This window comes from Balearica regulorum, chromosome 13 (genome assembly GCF_011004875.1).
Source record: "Balearica regulorum gibbericeps isolate bBalReg1 chromosome 13, bBalReg1.pri, whole genome shotgun sequence".
In the NCBI taxonomy this organism is placed as follows: domain Eukaryota; kingdom Metazoa; phylum Chordata; class Aves; order Gruiformes; family Gruidae; genus Balearica; species Balearica regulorum.
This window is the reverse complement of record NC_046196.1, coordinates 10,923,735-10,941,427: the sequence shown is the minus strand read 5'-3', so window position 1 is coordinate 10,941,427 and position 17,693 is coordinate 10,923,735. Positions and strand designations below refer to the sequence as shown.

The following is a 17,693-nucleotide window of genomic DNA, read 5'->3' as shown; positions in this document are numbered from 1 at the left end:
CAACTCTTAAAATGTCTGCCCACTGAAAAACCTTTTTATTTACTTCAGCACATTTGCTTGACACAGCAGCTCCACTCTAAGTCAAAATTTCTAGCAAGACAGGTAATAAAGTCTGGTGATACTTTAGTTTTCTCTGCACAGGCAATTAAAATTGACTGTGTTGCCTCTTAACTTGAAATCTTTGGTTTTGTGATTATTTCTGCTACAAGGGAAAAAGATAAGTGATTTCCAATTTTAATATTTAAACGTGGTAACTTTGAAAAAAGCATCTAGTAGCATTTGAGTGCAAATGGTTTGGGTTTTAGCTGAGGTAAGCAATCTGGAGATACAGATGCTATTCTAGTTGGTTTCCTAGTGTAAACCACCCCAAAATGAAAACAGGAAAAGTGACTCAGCAAAGCCATTTTCAGCTTACCTGATTACGGTCATCTGCTGCAGAAAGAAGAGGTGGTGATGGTAGCGTACTAGGTTCCTGTTCACCACTACTGTGTTTTCTGCCCAAACAGAGAGTGACATTTACATATTATTTTTTTAAAGTGAGTCACCCACATTAATCTGCCACTGGCATATTCTATTCTGTAGTTTCAGTCTGTCATACTTGACAGCCTTGAATGTGTACTGACATTTCATCTTGTTTGATGTATTTTTGCCCAGTACAGGTAAAAGCAGCAATGCAGAAAGAAATTTGTTACTGAATACTGTCAGAGGCTTGACAGTGCAGTAGCTACAGCTTCAGCAGCATGCACACGTTTTTGCAGAGGTGAAACGAAGGTGGACTAGTCTTCTGCCTGCTTTGAAGAAATCTGCGAGAAATTGCCTTTTTTCTTCTGTTACCTGCTTTTGTTTGTGGTTTGGTTTTGGGTTTTTTATTAAAAATATCTTTTCTGAAATAACTTTACAGAGAAGACAAAAACTATTGAGCAAGTGAAACTTCTGCTGAAGCATAGTGACTTTACTGAGGAAAAACGTTACACCTTTGGTTTAAATTTATGCCCTAATATTTAATACAAGTCCTTGACCATGTTTTCTTGGTTTTGGTTAGGGTTTTTTGGGGGGAGGTGGAGGGTGTGAGGTAGGTGGGTTTAGATTAAAGCAAAATCTTTTATCCTTTCCTCCTTAGTTTACAAAAAAAAAATAAATACCACCACGCTTCAATCATCAGGCCTCCATAGGTGAGCAGTCCTTTGTAGGCCAGCTTTGGCATGCTCAACCCTTCCGCACCTTCTCTTATGGTATAGTTGTGGCTACGCTATTTTGTCAGGCCCTTGCTTGTAGAGTGTTTTTCTGCATAAGAGATAGTACTGTTACTTCATCTTAAGTTTTTATTCAATGAAGCACAAGCTTTTGTTCTTCTTGCTCCATGAATCGCTCCATGATCAACCTCTTTATATCTGCTGGCTTGGCAGATTAATTCACCCATTATATGCTTATTGTGTTTTCCTTCCCTGCTTTTTTTTAAAAAAAAAAACCAAAACCCACAAATAATTACTACTTTTTGCTGTGACTGCATATTAGATAGCTCTCTTCTATTAATTTCAATTTAGCATTTATTGAAGCTCAATTCCTGTCCCCTCTATATAAAGTCTTGGTAAGTGTAAAGATTCAGAAAACAGCTCCTCTTTTGGTCAATTCTTTTCAACCTGCTTGCCTTAGTCTCATTATTTTCAGCTTCAGTACACTTCCTTTCTGGCAATGCACATAAAAATAGCTGTCCAGGTATAATCTGCAGGAAACAGGCAATACATCCACTGACTTTTTCCTGTCACCAAAAACCAGACAATCTTCTATCTAAATTTATCCACTCTGAATTATTCTGTGATCTATTCAAAAATTTGGCCACAGAACTAGCTTTATTTTTAGAAGCAGGTCTGCAAAATGCTTTGAGAGAATGATCCCAAATTGGAATTGGGTTGGTATTCATGCTTTACTTCATGCTTTTCTTTTACTATTGTCTTAATTACCCTCTACTATGGAATCAGTGAGGTTCCAAAGATACCCATCTTCCAGCCCTTTAGAAAAGCAGAAAGCAATTGTTGTAATTCATACTACTACTTTTAAGTGGATTGTTCATAGTTGAAAATCCTGGCTTAGTTTTTAAATTACTAAGTTTATTTATGAATGCAATTAAGCCTCCTCTTCATATTGTCAGAAATAAAGGACTAAATGCTTATAGTGTATTTACAACTACTAAAATGGCAGTGGTAGGCAAGACAAAAGAGTCTACACAATGTTATCAGTGGTATTTCTTGAGTGCCACAAAGTTGCAGCAGAAGCCCGGAAATAAGTACTTGCTGGCATCAAAATGCACATCATTAGGGGCATGACATAGCTGCAGTGAAGTACACAGTTTAGAAAACCAATTCAAAAATGATCTCTAATGCCTCAGTATTTTAGAAGGAACTGGCATCCAAATCAGATTGTCTTGGAAGAGGGAAAGCGTCAGACCTCATCTAGATGTACTGAATGTCAGCTAACAACTGGCTATTTGCACAGATGCTAGTTTGTATAAGGAGCCAGCTACTAAGGGAACTCAAATTGGGAATCCCTAGCATCAAAGTCAGATACACTATACATTGATCCATACCATAGGTATAGTCTGCAAACTGATGTTTGCATAACTTCGTCTAATTAGCAGGAGTTTCCTTTGTGTGGCTACTCACATGAAATTATCAAAAGAAGAATAATCTTAGGAAGCAGTACGTGTTTCTGTTCATTTTGCTCACCTTCTCTGCTTCACAGCAGCAACAAGGTCTGGCCCTGAGAACATGGAGAACAAACTGTCTCCATTAGCTGAGGAGGTCTCATCACTTGAGCTGGCAGAGTCTCCTTGAGTACCAGACCAGCTATTTGTCACGTCACTGTAAGACAAAAAGTTGTATTAGTCTTCATATTTGTAGTGCCTGGTCCAGACTCTATGCCCCCGTTAGTTACACTGAATCTTTGTCACAGGTGATATCTCAGAGCACAAAGAAATTTCAATACTTCGTAAAATGTACTAGTAATACAAATACTTTAACTAATTTACTTCTGAGTGATCACATCAACTGCTTTGTCTGTTACAGTCACTTTATATATATTTTACTAAAATAATTACATAAACTAAAAGCACCTGTCTTGGTCAGGAAAGAGAAAAAAGTGATGCTTTGTTTTGGAATTATTAAGCACTTGACTGTTTCATTGCAAACCTGAGCTAGAACATGTACTTCTCCTACTGGTTTTAAGCTAGCTTGAGCATCATAGCTATTACTTCATGGACAAAACAGAGAATCCTGAAACCCTTCTGTTGTAATGAATAGTTATGATTTGGAAGATACGAATGAAGAACTAACTTACTTGCTGTAAGGTACCTGCCTTATAGTAGCAAAATTAAGTGGCTAAAATCTGGAAAGCTGAATTCAGTCAGGCACTGCAACTTTGATAGCATTGCTTTTCATCAAAACTAGGTCTTAAAAGGTTTTCAAAATACTGAAAGAAAACTGTTCTGAATGCATCTGTGCTATAAATTCCTTATTTTCTCTGTTCAAGTCAAAGTTGGTATGCATTTCACTCTAAAGAAGACATAACAAATGTCAGTGCTTCGCTATCAGCAAAGCAGGAACGGCTCAGATTTCTCACTCTTGACATAATGAAGTGCAGCTTTCACAGAGGCAGCAGCAACTGGAAAAAGCACCCAGTATCCCAAGTTTGAGTGTAAAATAGACTCATATACAATAAAAATATGTAGCCTGTCCAATCTCTTACCCTTCTGTGAAATACTCAGGAAAGGGCCAGGTTTTATGAGGATCATCGGGAAGAGGCCAGTTGCTACGTGTGTTGCTTGGACGGCGGACGTGCTGTGCTTGCCTTTTCTGTTGCATAGCCTGGTTGACCCCAGCAACATAGCGAGCAAATTCTGGATCAGAGCCAACTGAATAAAAGGAACCAAGAAGTCAGTTGCTAACATTCAGTTATTTCTACTGCAATTATCCCCCTCATTTAATCCTTTAGGTTTGACCATAGCCCACAACAGAAATTAATTCCCTCACTGGTAATAAGTGCCAGACAACAGTTGGTACCTCTTCATGGAGCAGTGAAGAACACTGAATGGGAAATGTTTTTAAAAAGTAGATACGCACCATCCATACGTGGTGAATAATAATTCTCACACGGAAGAACACCTGCCCCTTGCATTCTATCAGGGAAATAGTATTGGTCACTATGATCATACCTATACACCAAAAGGTTCAATAGCCCATCAGCAGACGCTGACAGAATTAAAGTCTACGTTTACCCAAGCTCAGAGAAAAAGAACATACCAATTATTAGAGTTGATTACAGACTGCAACATGATTTCCAGCTCTGTTGTGATCCTGCTTACTTTGAGACATCAGAATCTCAGATTGATCATATTAGAACATGCAGCCCAGAAATTGCCCACTTCCTACAAAGACTAGACAACAACTTTGAAAACTTTCTGATCCTGACCTGCAAAATATTTCAGAATAAGATTGATATTTACAGAAAAAAGCAGTCATTCTTAAAACCAAAAATTCTTTTCATTCCTGAAGTGCTTTATGTGTCCCAAGCATTTGATAAGTGATAGGCACGATCTTGAGCAGACACAGCAAAAGCCTTAATCCAGAAGTGTTTTAAATGCTCAATTGATCAGAACAAATAATTCATGTATTAAAAAGAATGCTTTTATGAGTCAGTGTAATTGAGATTCCACAGCTTTTGTTTCTTTTTGCCTTTTTTTTCCCCCCCGAGAGGAATACTTTGCAATCTGACTGGATTTGTGGAAAATGTCTAGACTACACACATAGTAATTGGGGCAGGAAGTACAGAGCTGCTGTCTTGCTGGTCTCAGTTTTAAATTAAGAGTGAAGACTGAAGAACATCCAACAAGCATGCACAACTTGAAAAGCAGAAATTGGTCTTTCATAAATATCTTTATGTCAATTTAAGATGAGGCTGGAAGCTAGGCAGATCCTCAGATCTAAGGATAGATTCTAGATAGAATCTGAAGGGCATCCAGGTTTTTTTTCCTGTGGATAGCATTAAGTGTTTAATCACTGCTATATTCAAAATAGCAACTTGTGTTAATTTTTACCTCAATAAAAATATATCGGGTAAACAGCTTTTTATCAGATATGTTCTTGACTTCATTGTTTCAAATCTGTGAAAGTAACTCAAAAGACCTGGAGGTATCAACATTCCTTCTACGAGTTCTTACTGCAATATTCCTTCATCAAGTTCTTACAGATGATAAAAATACTGCAAAATACGTTTTGCGTAGCTAGTTAAGCTTTGACACGAAAAGCCATCAATTTTATAAATTCTTAATTAGCAGATTTGTATCTGAAAAAGAGATATCCTTTTCAGGCTCTAAAAATATTTATCAAAAAAGTAGTGCCATTTGTTTCAAATGGCAAGTGTACAAAGTCCTAAGGAAGTCTGAAAATGAGAAAGTGTTTTATGTTTTAAAGCTTTCTGTACTACACTAACTAGAGCTTAAATTGAAGATTCCTGCATCACGGCTCAACCTGGCAAGTTATATGAAGAAAAGTTATCTTTCCAGTGGAAAAATCTATTTGATGGGATTTCTTTTTGGTTGGTTTTGAGTTTTTAAACTCCAGATCTGAAAATGCTGGTTACTTGTCACTTCAACTGCAGAAACATGTATCTTAATCCACAGAGCACCGTTTATCAACTTGAACACATCACCTTTTCAGAGTATTGCTTTCAAAGTCCTTGATAATCATCATACCAAATGGCACAAAACAAGTAGCTTTATGTAGATCAAAACAGAAATACTACAGCAATATAATGAATTCAAAATGCCAGACCTTTGTATACATGCTTTCCCCCCCCACCATGTATTTGGTGTTTGGTGAAAATCATTTTATCCTTCCTTAAAAGTTATGATAATCCTTAAGTATATACCACAAGTATGTTTACATAAGATGATGCTAATTCAGACTTAAAATTGTTAAGAAGCTTTTGATAACATGATGCCTATTTTTGCCTGAAACTCCACTAATTTATCAACTAAGTTGACAAAATAATTACCAAAATTGAGTCAAATGAGCCAGTTTGAGACACCTACACAGTCCTAACACACACACGCGTGCAAACGAGCACGGGAAACGGATTCATGGTTTCATAAAAGGTTTTCCTGTTAGTTCCAGTGCTGCCTCCCTCCAGGCAGTTTTCACAAGTGCGAAGTTTCTGTAGCTATGTTCCAGGCCAACCGAAATTATATTTACAAGATAATGAATTTGTAAGTTGTTCTTAGTGCTACTGTCAGAAGAATTCATTGATCTCCTCTTAGACTCTACAGTCAATTTCACAGTCTGTAGCTATTTGCTTATGGCTACAAAATTTTATCTCACTTTATCTTTGACAATAATCCCTCTACGTTTACAATTTATTGGTGGTTCAACATCATGGCAAACCACATGGCACTTGCTCTTTAGTCTCTAATCCTTTGGCATCCAAGCTTTTCACTGCAGCAACAGCTGTAGAACAGGAACCAGTATGAGTCCCATAGAATTGCACAGTGATGGAGGGGAAATGCAGGGATAGGGGAAAGATGCAATCTGGCTGTAGCTCCAGACTGCAAGACTGGTAAAGAGCAGGAAAGGTCATTCTGGGGAGAGGTAAAATATGGAAGTTCAAGAGTTTGATTTTAAACAATTTTACAAATTAACAGTAGGAGGAACATCATCTGTAAGTATCTGTTTCAGTACTTTGATGTGGTCCATATAAGAAAGGTCAGAACTACTACAGCTAGGGCAAGAAATAAGGAATTTGTTCCCATTCTTCTTTATTAATGAAAGTTGCTTGTACTTTAGTTCACCTTCTATTAAAAAAAAAAGAAAAAAACCATACATATAAATACCTGCTTGCCTTTGTAAACACCCCAGCATCTGGCAGATAGCACTAGGAAATGACAGTTATTGCTAGCAATATTTAACAGTATTCTTTGTTAAAGGATCCTTGCAAAAACATAAAAAAGGAAAAAAAGAGACATACCTGCAGGATCAAAAGGCAGGATTTCTCCCAACATCCCAAACACTCCATCAGTTTGGTCACGATTTGGCCATGTGTTGTTTCTAGGTCCTTGTGGTTTCTGTCCTAACATCTCTGACATCATATTGTCCATATAGCTGCTCACAAGACCCAAGCTGTACAGATCGGAGCTTAAATCTGAAAAACCAGGATTGTTCCACTGGTTTATATGAGACAATCCAGCTCCAACAGCTTGGGCTGGCTGCTGTGAAGAATTAGTCAGCCATTTGGCAGGTACACGTTGCTGTGGTCCAATAGGTTGAAGCAAGTGTTGGTAATACTGCATTTGCTGCTGCTGCTGCTTTTGTGACTGCTGTTGCTGTGACAAGCCTTGCTGAGAGGGATGCAGTGGTGTGTGAGAGACAGACTGCGGTTGCTGTTGTACTGTTCCTGATTTTGGTTCTGTTGCTGCAGAGGATGCAACAGAGTTCCTTCTTTTCACCATCGGAGAAGTCTGCTGGGATTTGCCCATGTTAAAACCAGACAAGAAATCGATAACATCCTGCATTTCTTGGTCAGTTGGTAAATTCATACCTTTGTCATCCTTGCCATCATCTGGTTTGAAGAAATTATCCCGTCTTTCGACTAGAAACCCATTCACTAGCTGATTATTTGTGCTCTGAATTGACTGCAGTGGATCTGCAGTCCTAGGAAAATTACCAATGTTTAAAATGCTTTGTAACCGTGCATCTATGTTAGCAGGCATTTTAGCTTTCTCCTCTGAGTTGGAACTTATGAAGACATTTTTGGAAGATGTATTAGAGATTGAATAACTTCCAGTATTACTTGTACTGGTGCAGGAAGTTTTTTTTGTAAACCGTGAAGTCAGTTTTGAGAACGTCTTTTGTAGACCACCTGAAGATTTGCTTCCATTTCCGGATGGCATGTCAACTTGATTCCCAAAGTCTGAGATTTCACGCTGTAACTGGATCTGAATACAAGGCAAAGCTTGCTCCCTGCATCAACAAAAACATGTACGTCAAACCATCTAATATATAATAACTGGGTTTATACTTTGGAGGAAAAAGCCTATTTGGGTAACTAGTGGAAGAAACAAATCCAAAGATTGCCAAGTTCATCAGCTGCTTCTTATGGTAACAATGCAAATTATTACTAGTAGTTGCAATAGCATCGACTACTTTCTAGTCCGTAAGAAATTTTAATTGCGCTTCAGGACCTAAATGGGGACTAATTTTATAAATCAAATATTTCTTAAGAGAGAAACAAATACTTTTGTACACTTGGATAAGCTGCTAGTTTGGTTTTAAAACGACTGCTGTCTCTCTGCCTGCACCCACAAGGTGCCTATGCAGATTACCGATTTCTCACTCGGTTTGACTACTGCTTTCCTTCTAATGAACTGGTACTATCAAATTCCTCAGTACAGATCTTTCAACAATGATGGCTTTGTTTAAACTAGGGAAGTAGAGCATGAGGCTCAAGAGATGTACCTTCCTTCCTTCCACCTCTGTATGTCAAACACAGCAGTATAGAGCACATCTACTAGTCCCAAAGTCTTCTCTGGATCCAGACTCCTCTGTAGCAAAGACATTGTTGCTGGATCTTCTTTCAGACACCTGTAATCATTAAGTTTAACTTAAAAATCCAAATTTTTCTTTTTTACATTAAAAAATTTACCATAGTAGTCAGATAATAAAAGGCCACTACTGTCCTACAGAGGTGCAACTAGTAAATGCAGCATAACATATGAATGCCTGAGTGTTCCTAAAGACTACACCTGCAGCCCCAGATTCTTCTGCTTTGAATATACAAATCATCTAACTGTAAAATTAAGAGTTATATAATCTATTTTAAAATCATGATTAACCATTAGGTCTTTTAGCTGAACAGGCGTAATTCAGGCACAGCAGTAAGAAATAATAAATACACAAAGCCATTTCTGGAAAAAGGCAAGAGCACTCAACAAACGTGACAAAACACTAGCATGTGGGTGCACTATGGAGTCCAACGCTAAGAACCACCAGCCTGACAGACTCCGCATGGAAAATAATTCAGCATATCCAACAGTCTGGGGAAGATTTCACTGAGCTGTGAAGATGCAGGATTAGTGAGTTTTCCTCATTAATGGCACAGAATTAGGACTGAATTTGAGGTGAAACCAGAATAACTTAAATCTAAATATTAGCACATTTGTCAAGTACTTAATGAGCCCATCCAGCAGAGGCGAGTAAAGAGGCACTCTTACTGTGTGTGTCAGCAGGCGGAGCTCTTCCAGAGCACACGAAATCTGGCTCAAAGCACTCTGCTTTTAATTCTTTCACAAGAGAGACATTTACATAAAGAGAACAGAGAAGTGCCAGTTTATACTCTATAGAGGAATTAAAGATGTATTTGGGTAAACAGACTATCTATCTTATCTGTTGACTCACACTTCTGTCGATACCACTGGCACCATTAGTAACAAGCTATCTCACTAAGGATTCAGATGAACAAACTGTGGTTGCACTGAAACTCTTAACACTGAGTACTCCAAAGTAAGAGAAAGGAAGTGTTCCAATTCCAAATCACTGTTTCAAAAGGGAAGAAATCTTCACCTAAACTGCAGATTAATCCTACTGTTCTTTCCTAGGCAGTCAACTAAACTGATAGGAATAGCGTGTCTCGGACCACAGAGTTCTGCGGTTCATGACTGTGCTTAAAGAAAAGCTCAGTGAAGAAAGAGCTAAAGGTCTCATTAATCTCATGTAATTCCTGGCCTTCCTGAGGTAAAAGCTGTGAGGACCTGCCAGGGAGGAGCATAACAGGAATGTTATTGGATTTTTTTTTTTTTCAAAACCTTCTCTTTCATCATCAAGCTTTTACTTTTTCTTTAAAAGTGTGTTTTAGTGCCCCAGCACTGCCTCTCTTCTATTGCCTCCAACAGAGGCAGCGCTAGCACAAAGACAGCTGAAGTACAACTGTCAGTCTGTCAGGAATGGTGGTAGTCAAACAGTTCCAGATAAAGGAACTTAAGGAAGACAGGCCATAATTGCATAGCATTCTCTCTTCCACTTGCACTGCAATATTCTTCCGTATATATTTCAGTTATAGCTATTCATATAATCTGCAATACAGTATTTTTATTTACCAAGTTGATGGAACTTGCACCACAATTCTGGATCCTTCTAAACTTATCTGAGGAGCATAGGCTTCTTTATTTTCAATCTGTGCTGTGTCCACAACCACCTAGTGAATAAAATGAAAATAAAAAAGGAAAATTATTTTAAAGAATTAGTTCTAGTTATTTTATCACCCCTGTAGTTAAGATGCAATAGTCTCACCTCCCTGCCACACTACAGTAATCGGATACAAATCAACTCACAAAATCATAAGCTGATTTCTATTTTAATGTCTAAAAAAAGAAAGAATATAAAATGATTAGTTTGATACAGTAACCTATATTTCAAGGAGTTAATTCTTCTCAATTACATACTGTAGTTATGCACCACTACGTAGTTACCAACTGCTTTATGTAACAGCTGGTAGTTATCAATGGCTTCGTGTAACAGCCTTTACATTTCAGAGGTTTGACACTACTACTTTAAGAGCTCCCAAACACCTTTTTATCAAAATATTTTAAATCATTTAACTGCAGTGCATGGTACGATACAGACAAGTAGTATTTAGCCTGAAACTCTTTACGTAGCTCACAATTCTTAACACCACCACCCCCCCTCCTTTTAAGGTTATAAAATCCCACACCAACATTTCTCTATTCTACCTAAAGGAACCATACTATTATTAATTCCCTATTATATAAAGAGAAGAAAAGTGACTGTTCAATTTCTCGAATTCTGAGACTTCTGTAAGACATCATGAAGATATATGGAAGATGAAAGTCTTGAAAAATTAACCTTCTGTCATGAACCTTTCTTTTTATGGAATTGAGAAGGAATGGATTCACTTCAGCTTCATTTAAACTTTAATACCAGTGATAGTAAGTTCCATATTTGGTTCGTGCTTTCTGTTGTTGTCCAGTCTGCATGGATTGGCCTTTTTGATCATTTCCATAATTTCCTATTTTGGTCATGCTGAACCAGCAGCTTTTTGGCAGCAGTCAGCAGTTCCTGCTGCAGTGACTAGCCAATTAGCTGTACCATTTATCCTTGAAATGGCAAAAGTCCTCTGGTATAAATAAGCCTCAAGGGATATTACTGGCTTTTTTGTAATCATCCTACACTGGTTCTACTTCTAACTGGTTGTCTACTACAGGTTATGAAGAAATGTGAAATTTGAATAATGATGAGAGTCTCTTCTTTCTCTTGCTTTAACAAAACCATCCAATGACACTTGAACACAATTACTTCCCACCTTTTAGATATTTTAGCATATGGCCTTAGTTTTCCTCCAGCTGACACTAAGCATCTACCCGAGTTTATTCAAACTTGTAAAACATGTCTAAGCACAGTGACAAAACGCCATGCTATTATCCACTCATGAAAATACCTCTCATTTAATAACAGGGCAACTCCATTACATTTTTCCTTGTATTTGTACCATTTTAATTTTATGTAATTTGGTAATCTGCAATTCAGCTACATTGCAATTATAATTGGGATAAGGAGACATGAACTTAGGAAATGATTCTTCTTAACTCCCAAGAAAATTACTGTCTGCACCTCAGACCTATAAGTCGGAACCAAAATTCTGATTTGTGCAGACCTAGATCAGATTCTGGCAGCAGTGTACAGTAGCACTCGTGGTCTGGGCTTTGTTGGGGGTGTTTCCACCACCCCCCACCCCCCCCATATCTTCCTTTCTTCCCTTTAAAAACAGTTTAACATTTCTCAACAGTTGGTCACAGAGTTACGACATCTGGGATTTAAACACTGCTAGGACATTTAGTGTCTCTGCAAGGCATGTTGGGTTTTGCTACAGAAAGATCTACTAGCACAAAAAATGATGGCCAGAGACTCAGTTAAACCTTCTCTCATGACTTTGCATGAGCATGAGGCCAATTCAAAGTTTTATTTCCACTCATCCTCTGATTTCAGCTATTTAAATATGTTACTTTTATTCAAACATGGAGATTTCTTCAGCTGACCCAAATCTGAAAATACAATTCTTAATATATATGTTAAGGTACACACTGAAAGATTGCACTTTAAAAAAAATTGTTTATGTGAAAAAACTGAAGCCTAAAATAACCAAGCAAACTAAGTCACATCTCATTGTGCTTTCCACTCTTAATGAGTTTCTTCTTAAAAGGCACATAGCAAGATAGGCTAAAGATAGCGAGACCATCAAGTAATGTTCTTTTTTAAATTTGGCATTTAAATGACAATTTTTGAAATTTGGCATTTAAATGACAAATTTACGCACAATTCTGAACTAATGCAGACAGCTTAGTTTCTAAAAGCAGTAAACCAAAGACTACGTAATATTGTCCCATGATTAATTTATCTGAGTTTTACACAAAATAAACTTAAAATAAACACATTCTCCCTCCCCGCCTGGTGGGTGCTTAGAGGATAGCTTCCTGTGCATCAGACATCTATTGTTCTTGTTTTACAGGTGTTTCCTCTCTCATCTCCACCCAAAGAATGCTTTAAAGAAGCAAGTTACAATTTCCCGTCATTGCATGAGGGTACATACAAGTATAATTGAATCTTGTAAAAAATGATGGCCCATAGCTTATAAAGAAAAACCTCAACCCTCACTCCCTTCCAAATTGTAACAAATCAAAGTGAGAATAAATGAAGGAGAGAAGGCTCACTTTGTCATGTGTACAGCTCATCACTGTGTCTTTGAACATAGAAACCTGCTACTTTCAGAACCTGAGGTTCATGCAAAAATCTTTGGAGACACTCATGATTCAACACAAGTAATATTCCTTATATCAGCACTGTCATTAGGGAGAACATACAAGTAAGTTTTATGCTGACAACTCTCCAAATGTTATGATAAACTTGAAGAATAACAGCACTTTAATTACCAGCAGGTCTAACTAGTTATGTCTAGACTGGCGGACACCAGGAGATTTCCAGACTCCAGAGTCCAAACGTGCCTCAGGGCACTCCCCAAATCTCATCAGGGCAGGACTTGGGTGTGCACAACCCTGAACCCCCCTGGAAAGGACACGGTGGGAGGTGCAACATCCTCCAAAGCATTCCTCACCTAGACACTCGGGAGCCAAGAACTCCTCCTGAGTTAGGGCACACTCCCATAGGGCTGCTGAGAAACAGTTTCTTTCTTGGTCTCATTTCCCATACCTTGCTGCTGACTCCCAGCATCCTACCAGGAACTACAGCAGGTGAAGACAATCCCACTTAACCACATCCTTTTTTTCTAGTTCTTCCTGTATTTATTAATATTTAATACATATTTTCCTTGAAAATACCCAAGTAAAAATTTGATCAATCCTACTATTCCATAGTTGCAAAGATACCACCTTCTTATGCTGCCCTGTAAAACTTCCTTATCCATCTCCTAGCCTTAAATCCCTGTATCACACTGAAGTAAGTTGATATGATATTGATGGCCCGTGCCTTTGATTTTAGGCCTTCTTTACATGAAAAGTCAGTTGAATTCCAGTATGATTTGAACCTACTTCTGTAACAGATATTTAATATTAGAGGAATATCTAATATCTGCTATCTGGTATTAAAGGAATGCTAAAGTAGAAATACCTGACAAATTTATTATTTACAATTTATCATTCACCATTATAGGAGAACCTATTAATGGTACTGAAAAACATATGGTTTATTGAACTAGGATGGAAGGTCAAAGTCACTTAAGCAGCTGTGTGATTTGTTTGAAAAATGTGGTCTTTACAAAGTATGTAGCAATATGGATCCTTCCTTAATGGAAACTGCAATTAGTTACAAAGTCCGGATGGCCTGCCATCACCTTGAACAAAGAATCAATTTATCAATCAACAAGAAGCATTTAGATCATTGTATCTTAAAGATGGTTCAAAGAATATTTGACAGAAACTATCACAGGCATAAACTTGCATTTCTTTCATAGCCTTGCATTCTTGCCCCCATTTTATTTGTCCAGTCAAGTGAAAACTCACAGTAGTCCAAAAAACCTGTGTGTCATGAATGAACACTTTATTAAATGAAGAGATTGCAGTAATTGGTTATGGGAGCACAAATGCATTTTCTTATCAGAGTATGTTCCAAGCACCTATTTTTAGCAACTGTTTAGATACTGTAAAATCCATGGGGTGTGTTTCTAAAGAACACATATGTCTATAGCAAGGTATTTAACTGTGCTGTCCTCTGATGGAGATGTCAGGTAGCATTACTTGGTGCAGAGGACTTCCTGGGTTATGTTGGGCAGGAAACCCAGCTTCCATTGAAAGCAGAGAGGAAATGAAAAAATGGCGATTTTTTTAAAGCTAATCTGAGAGAAGGTGGGGGGGAAGGAAGGGTGTTTCTTTTTAACATGGTCATCTATAGATTGGAAAATCTATTTCACTGTGAATCAGAAGTTTCATTTCTTGTGTTCTCTCTAATAATGGAAACTACAAAGTACGTGGTACATTCTCTTGTTCCTGTCAACTACAGATACCATCCATGAACTTGCATTCTATGAGGATACATTTTGCTCTTAAATCAAGTTAGCTGCAATGTTAAAAATGGAGAAACACAAAGTCAGATCCTGGAAATTAATTTCCAAAACTCTTTAAAATATCTAGTTTCTCTTCAGGATGTTTAAGTAGCCCTTTTTTTGCTAAGGCTATTCATAGTCACTTACCAGTCCAGCTTGGCCAAATAATAATTGCACAGCAGTTTTGCAGGCTCCTCGCCAGGTGGAAGGGCAAACCTGATTTAGTACTTCAGTAACAGGAGAGTCATCCCGTGGTGTAAGTCCGTTATGGCATCCAGCTTCCTTAATCAACTGCAGCATTGTGTGCTAAAAAAAAAAAAATAATAAAAAAAATTGTCATACAAAACATGTGATTCAGAAATGTTAACACCAATGCTTCCATATGTATTTATCATTGTTCTACACGTTTTTCAAACAACTATAATGTCTGTTACCTCGGAACAGTCTTGTATAACTAGAAGAGCTCAACTGCAGAACAGAAATATGGAAGACCGTCTCTGCTATTTGGAACACAATACTCCTCCAAAATCATAAACAGTATTTTTGCTTATATTCTTGCAAAATGGTTTAATCAAAACTATACAAAGCACTGCAAAGACAACAGAAAAGCAGCATTTTGAGCTGTGGATTGTTTCAGCTCTTAAAGGAGCAAGGAACTGGGCTTATCTAAAAAATGTGAAAATGCTGACTTCTGAATGGACATCTTTTCTATTCCTTTATACAGAAAATAAACTTCTCCACAGTTTTAAATTTTTTTTAAAAAATGGTTAAAGTTTGTAAGAAGATATTAAAAGGACCTTTGCTACAAAATATTTTTTCAAGTACCTCCCTTAGCACTAGGCTGGGCCAGACTTATGTTGGCACCTAAGATGATAAAAGCTCTCAAGTGCATCACCTGGTTGGGGCATCGGTAAGGGCTCACTTTCCTCTGCACTTCTTCAGACCTAACCCACCTATTTTCAAAAAGCGCATAGAAGCTTCATTACCTCCTAGACGTCTATGCTTCTCTCAGATTGGATTGCATTTGCCCAGGTAGTTAAAATGTTATCAGAAGCAGGCGTGGACCTACAATGTTATCAACATCTTGTTTCCACAGGAAGTCAGGCTAAAAATACGCACTTTTAAATACAAGTTTGGCACTGAACTTCTACTGCAGTTCTCTGAATTTTAAGGAGTTCTACTCTTTTTTTTTTTTTTTTCTTCCTTCTCCCCCCCCGCCCCCCCCAACTTCACTCCTGTGGTCAGATTCAGAGTTATTACCGTTTTCAGCTTCAGGTTTTCCGCTGCAGACTCATTAAAGGATATTCCTTTCAGAAAATGCGATCCTATCTGAACAGGTACAGTGGGCAGTTCACACTGAATTGGCTGAGGTGGAGTCTGTCTCCTTCCTGTTTGCTGGGCTTCAGCTTCACTGCAACAGCCCTGAAATATAAAAGAACAGATCAATTAGAAGAAATGAAGACTTAGAAAATCCTAGTATGAGTCTTTTTTTTTTTTAATAGTTATTTTCAAGGTGAGGAGGGATGAAAGAGAGCAGGTTTAGCAGATCCTACCTGCAGACTTGCTTCAATAGCTTTTGGGTTCAAGTGGAAGCCAGCCTTCATTGCATATTCACAATGGCCTAAACTCTCCAAAGCCACTTTGTAAGCCTGACATTAAACAAAAAGTTGAGATAGAACAAGCATATCAGCAAGTAAATAAGCATGCAGTCATTGTGTCTGGATATATAAGAATTGTTACATGGATTTATGCTACTCAGTTCTACAGCATACACACATTTATCATATAAGATGACTATACTGTAATTCTCAAATACCTCATGGCTGCCTGCGGTACGTATTTCTGCAGTAATATACTCCTTCCATATTTCATTCCTTGGCCCACTGACTGTACTACATGCACATGGAAGCAGCAGACTTTAAAAACTCACCTGCAAAGCACTGTCAATTTTCATGTTTAGCTCTTTGAGCTGATGTTCAGGGATTGCCACAGTCTGTGAACAGAAAAGCTGCTGAACTTCAATTCCTGCCAAACATCCATCACAGCCTCTTTCTCGCAGTCGAGATGTGGCCTGCAGCGTAAAATAAAAATCCAGGGTAAAGAGGTTCAACATTAAACCAGGTCAAGCTTATTTAAATTAAACCTGGTGGAAAGGATCTGGAGGAGATTATTTATTATAACTTATTAAATCTCTACTGCTACTTTAAAAGCACAAATCTCATCTAATTTGTACGGCATATAGGTGTTGGCTAGCAACTTAATTCAACATTGTTTGCTGTTACTATTTCAGCCCCTCTCAGGACTAAGGGTCCTGTTACACAGGCCACGTGATGACTGCGGTTACCAAAGGAGGGACTCAGAACTTCAGCATAAAGGGTATTACTTGCCACAGAAACAGAAGACACATTTAATTGTGTGTACAAACACTCCTGTGTACATAAGATGATGTACTTTATAAAATTAAAGGTGATTACTCTGGTGCAATTTGAGCCACACAAGACTAAGATCAACTTAGCACAGCAAGAGAATAGCTTTCTGTAACATGATTTTGAAAAAGGAGAAATAGGAAAACCCCAATATCTGGATATAACTGTAAAAATATTACACTACGTAGCAGGGTAAAGGAAATAGAAGCCTACTCTCAATGGCATTTAAGGCCTCAGATACGGCTTATTTTTCAGTCTAGGAAGGAGTCTTGCTCTAAAGCAGGATGTCCAAATTGGGAATTTTTGGTACTACAGCCAATGGACAGATACATTGACACAAATAAAATTACAGCATTTTCCAAATGAAAAATCTTAAAAAGAAAAAATAGTTTTGAGCTACTGACAAAGTATCATCTTAAACTTTATTCTGAAACAGCAGTGTATTCTCCTGCCAAAGAGGCTAGTTTTATATGGAAATAATGGATTGCCTTCTACTCCACAAAGTAAAATTTTGGAAAGTTTTCAGTACTTCAAATCTCCCCTCTATCAAAAGGACTCATGTATTAGTCTATCTACAATTCTAAGAGAGAAAAAGAGAGATTTTATTTATTTACAGAGCACAGAGTTTTCTTATGCTATCCTAAAACCCCACACAAA

The 17,693-nt window shown here is 37.7% G+C and overlaps 2 protein-coding genes across 6 annotated transcripts in view; one reads left to right on the top strand and one right to left on the bottom strand.

Moving 5' to 3' along the window:
- Positions 1-2,731, top strand: part of SS18L2 (SS18 like 2) — a 35,738-nt gene extending 33,007 nt beyond the window's left edge. Inside the window, exon 5 of the transcript XR_012837577.1 lies at positions 655-2,731. The gene's annotated coding sequence lies outside the window, so the exon portion shown is untranslated. The remainder of the gene's footprint in view (positions 1-654) is intronic.
- Positions 1-17,693, bottom strand: part of GARRE1 (granule associated Rac and RHOG effector 1) — a 61,268-nt gene that overhangs the window by 2,696 nt on the left and 40,879 nt on the right. For 4 of the 5 annotated variants that reach the window (XM_075765541.1, XM_075765539.1, XM_075765544.1 and 1 more), the window contains 10 exons: positions 16,541-16,681; positions 16,164-16,259; positions 15,871-16,032; positions 14,758-14,916; positions 10,139-10,236; positions 8,502-8,627; positions 7,015-8,006; positions 3,742-3,907; positions 2,724-2,858; positions 416-494 (listed from right to left, as the gene is read on the bottom strand). In XM_075765541.1, coding sequence (XP_075621656.1) covers positions 416-494; positions 2,724-2,858; positions 3,742-3,907; positions 7,015-8,006; positions 8,502-8,627; positions 10,139-10,236; positions 14,758-14,916; positions 15,871-16,032; positions 16,164-16,259; positions 16,541-16,681 — 2,154 coding nt within the window. The remainder of the gene's footprint in view (positions 1-415; positions 495-2,723; positions 2,859-3,741; positions 3,908-7,014; positions 8,007-8,501; positions 8,628-10,138; positions 10,237-14,757; positions 14,917-15,870; positions 16,033-16,163; positions 16,260-16,540; positions 16,682-17,693) is intronic. The other variant, XM_075765545.1, reaches the window with a different exon arrangement.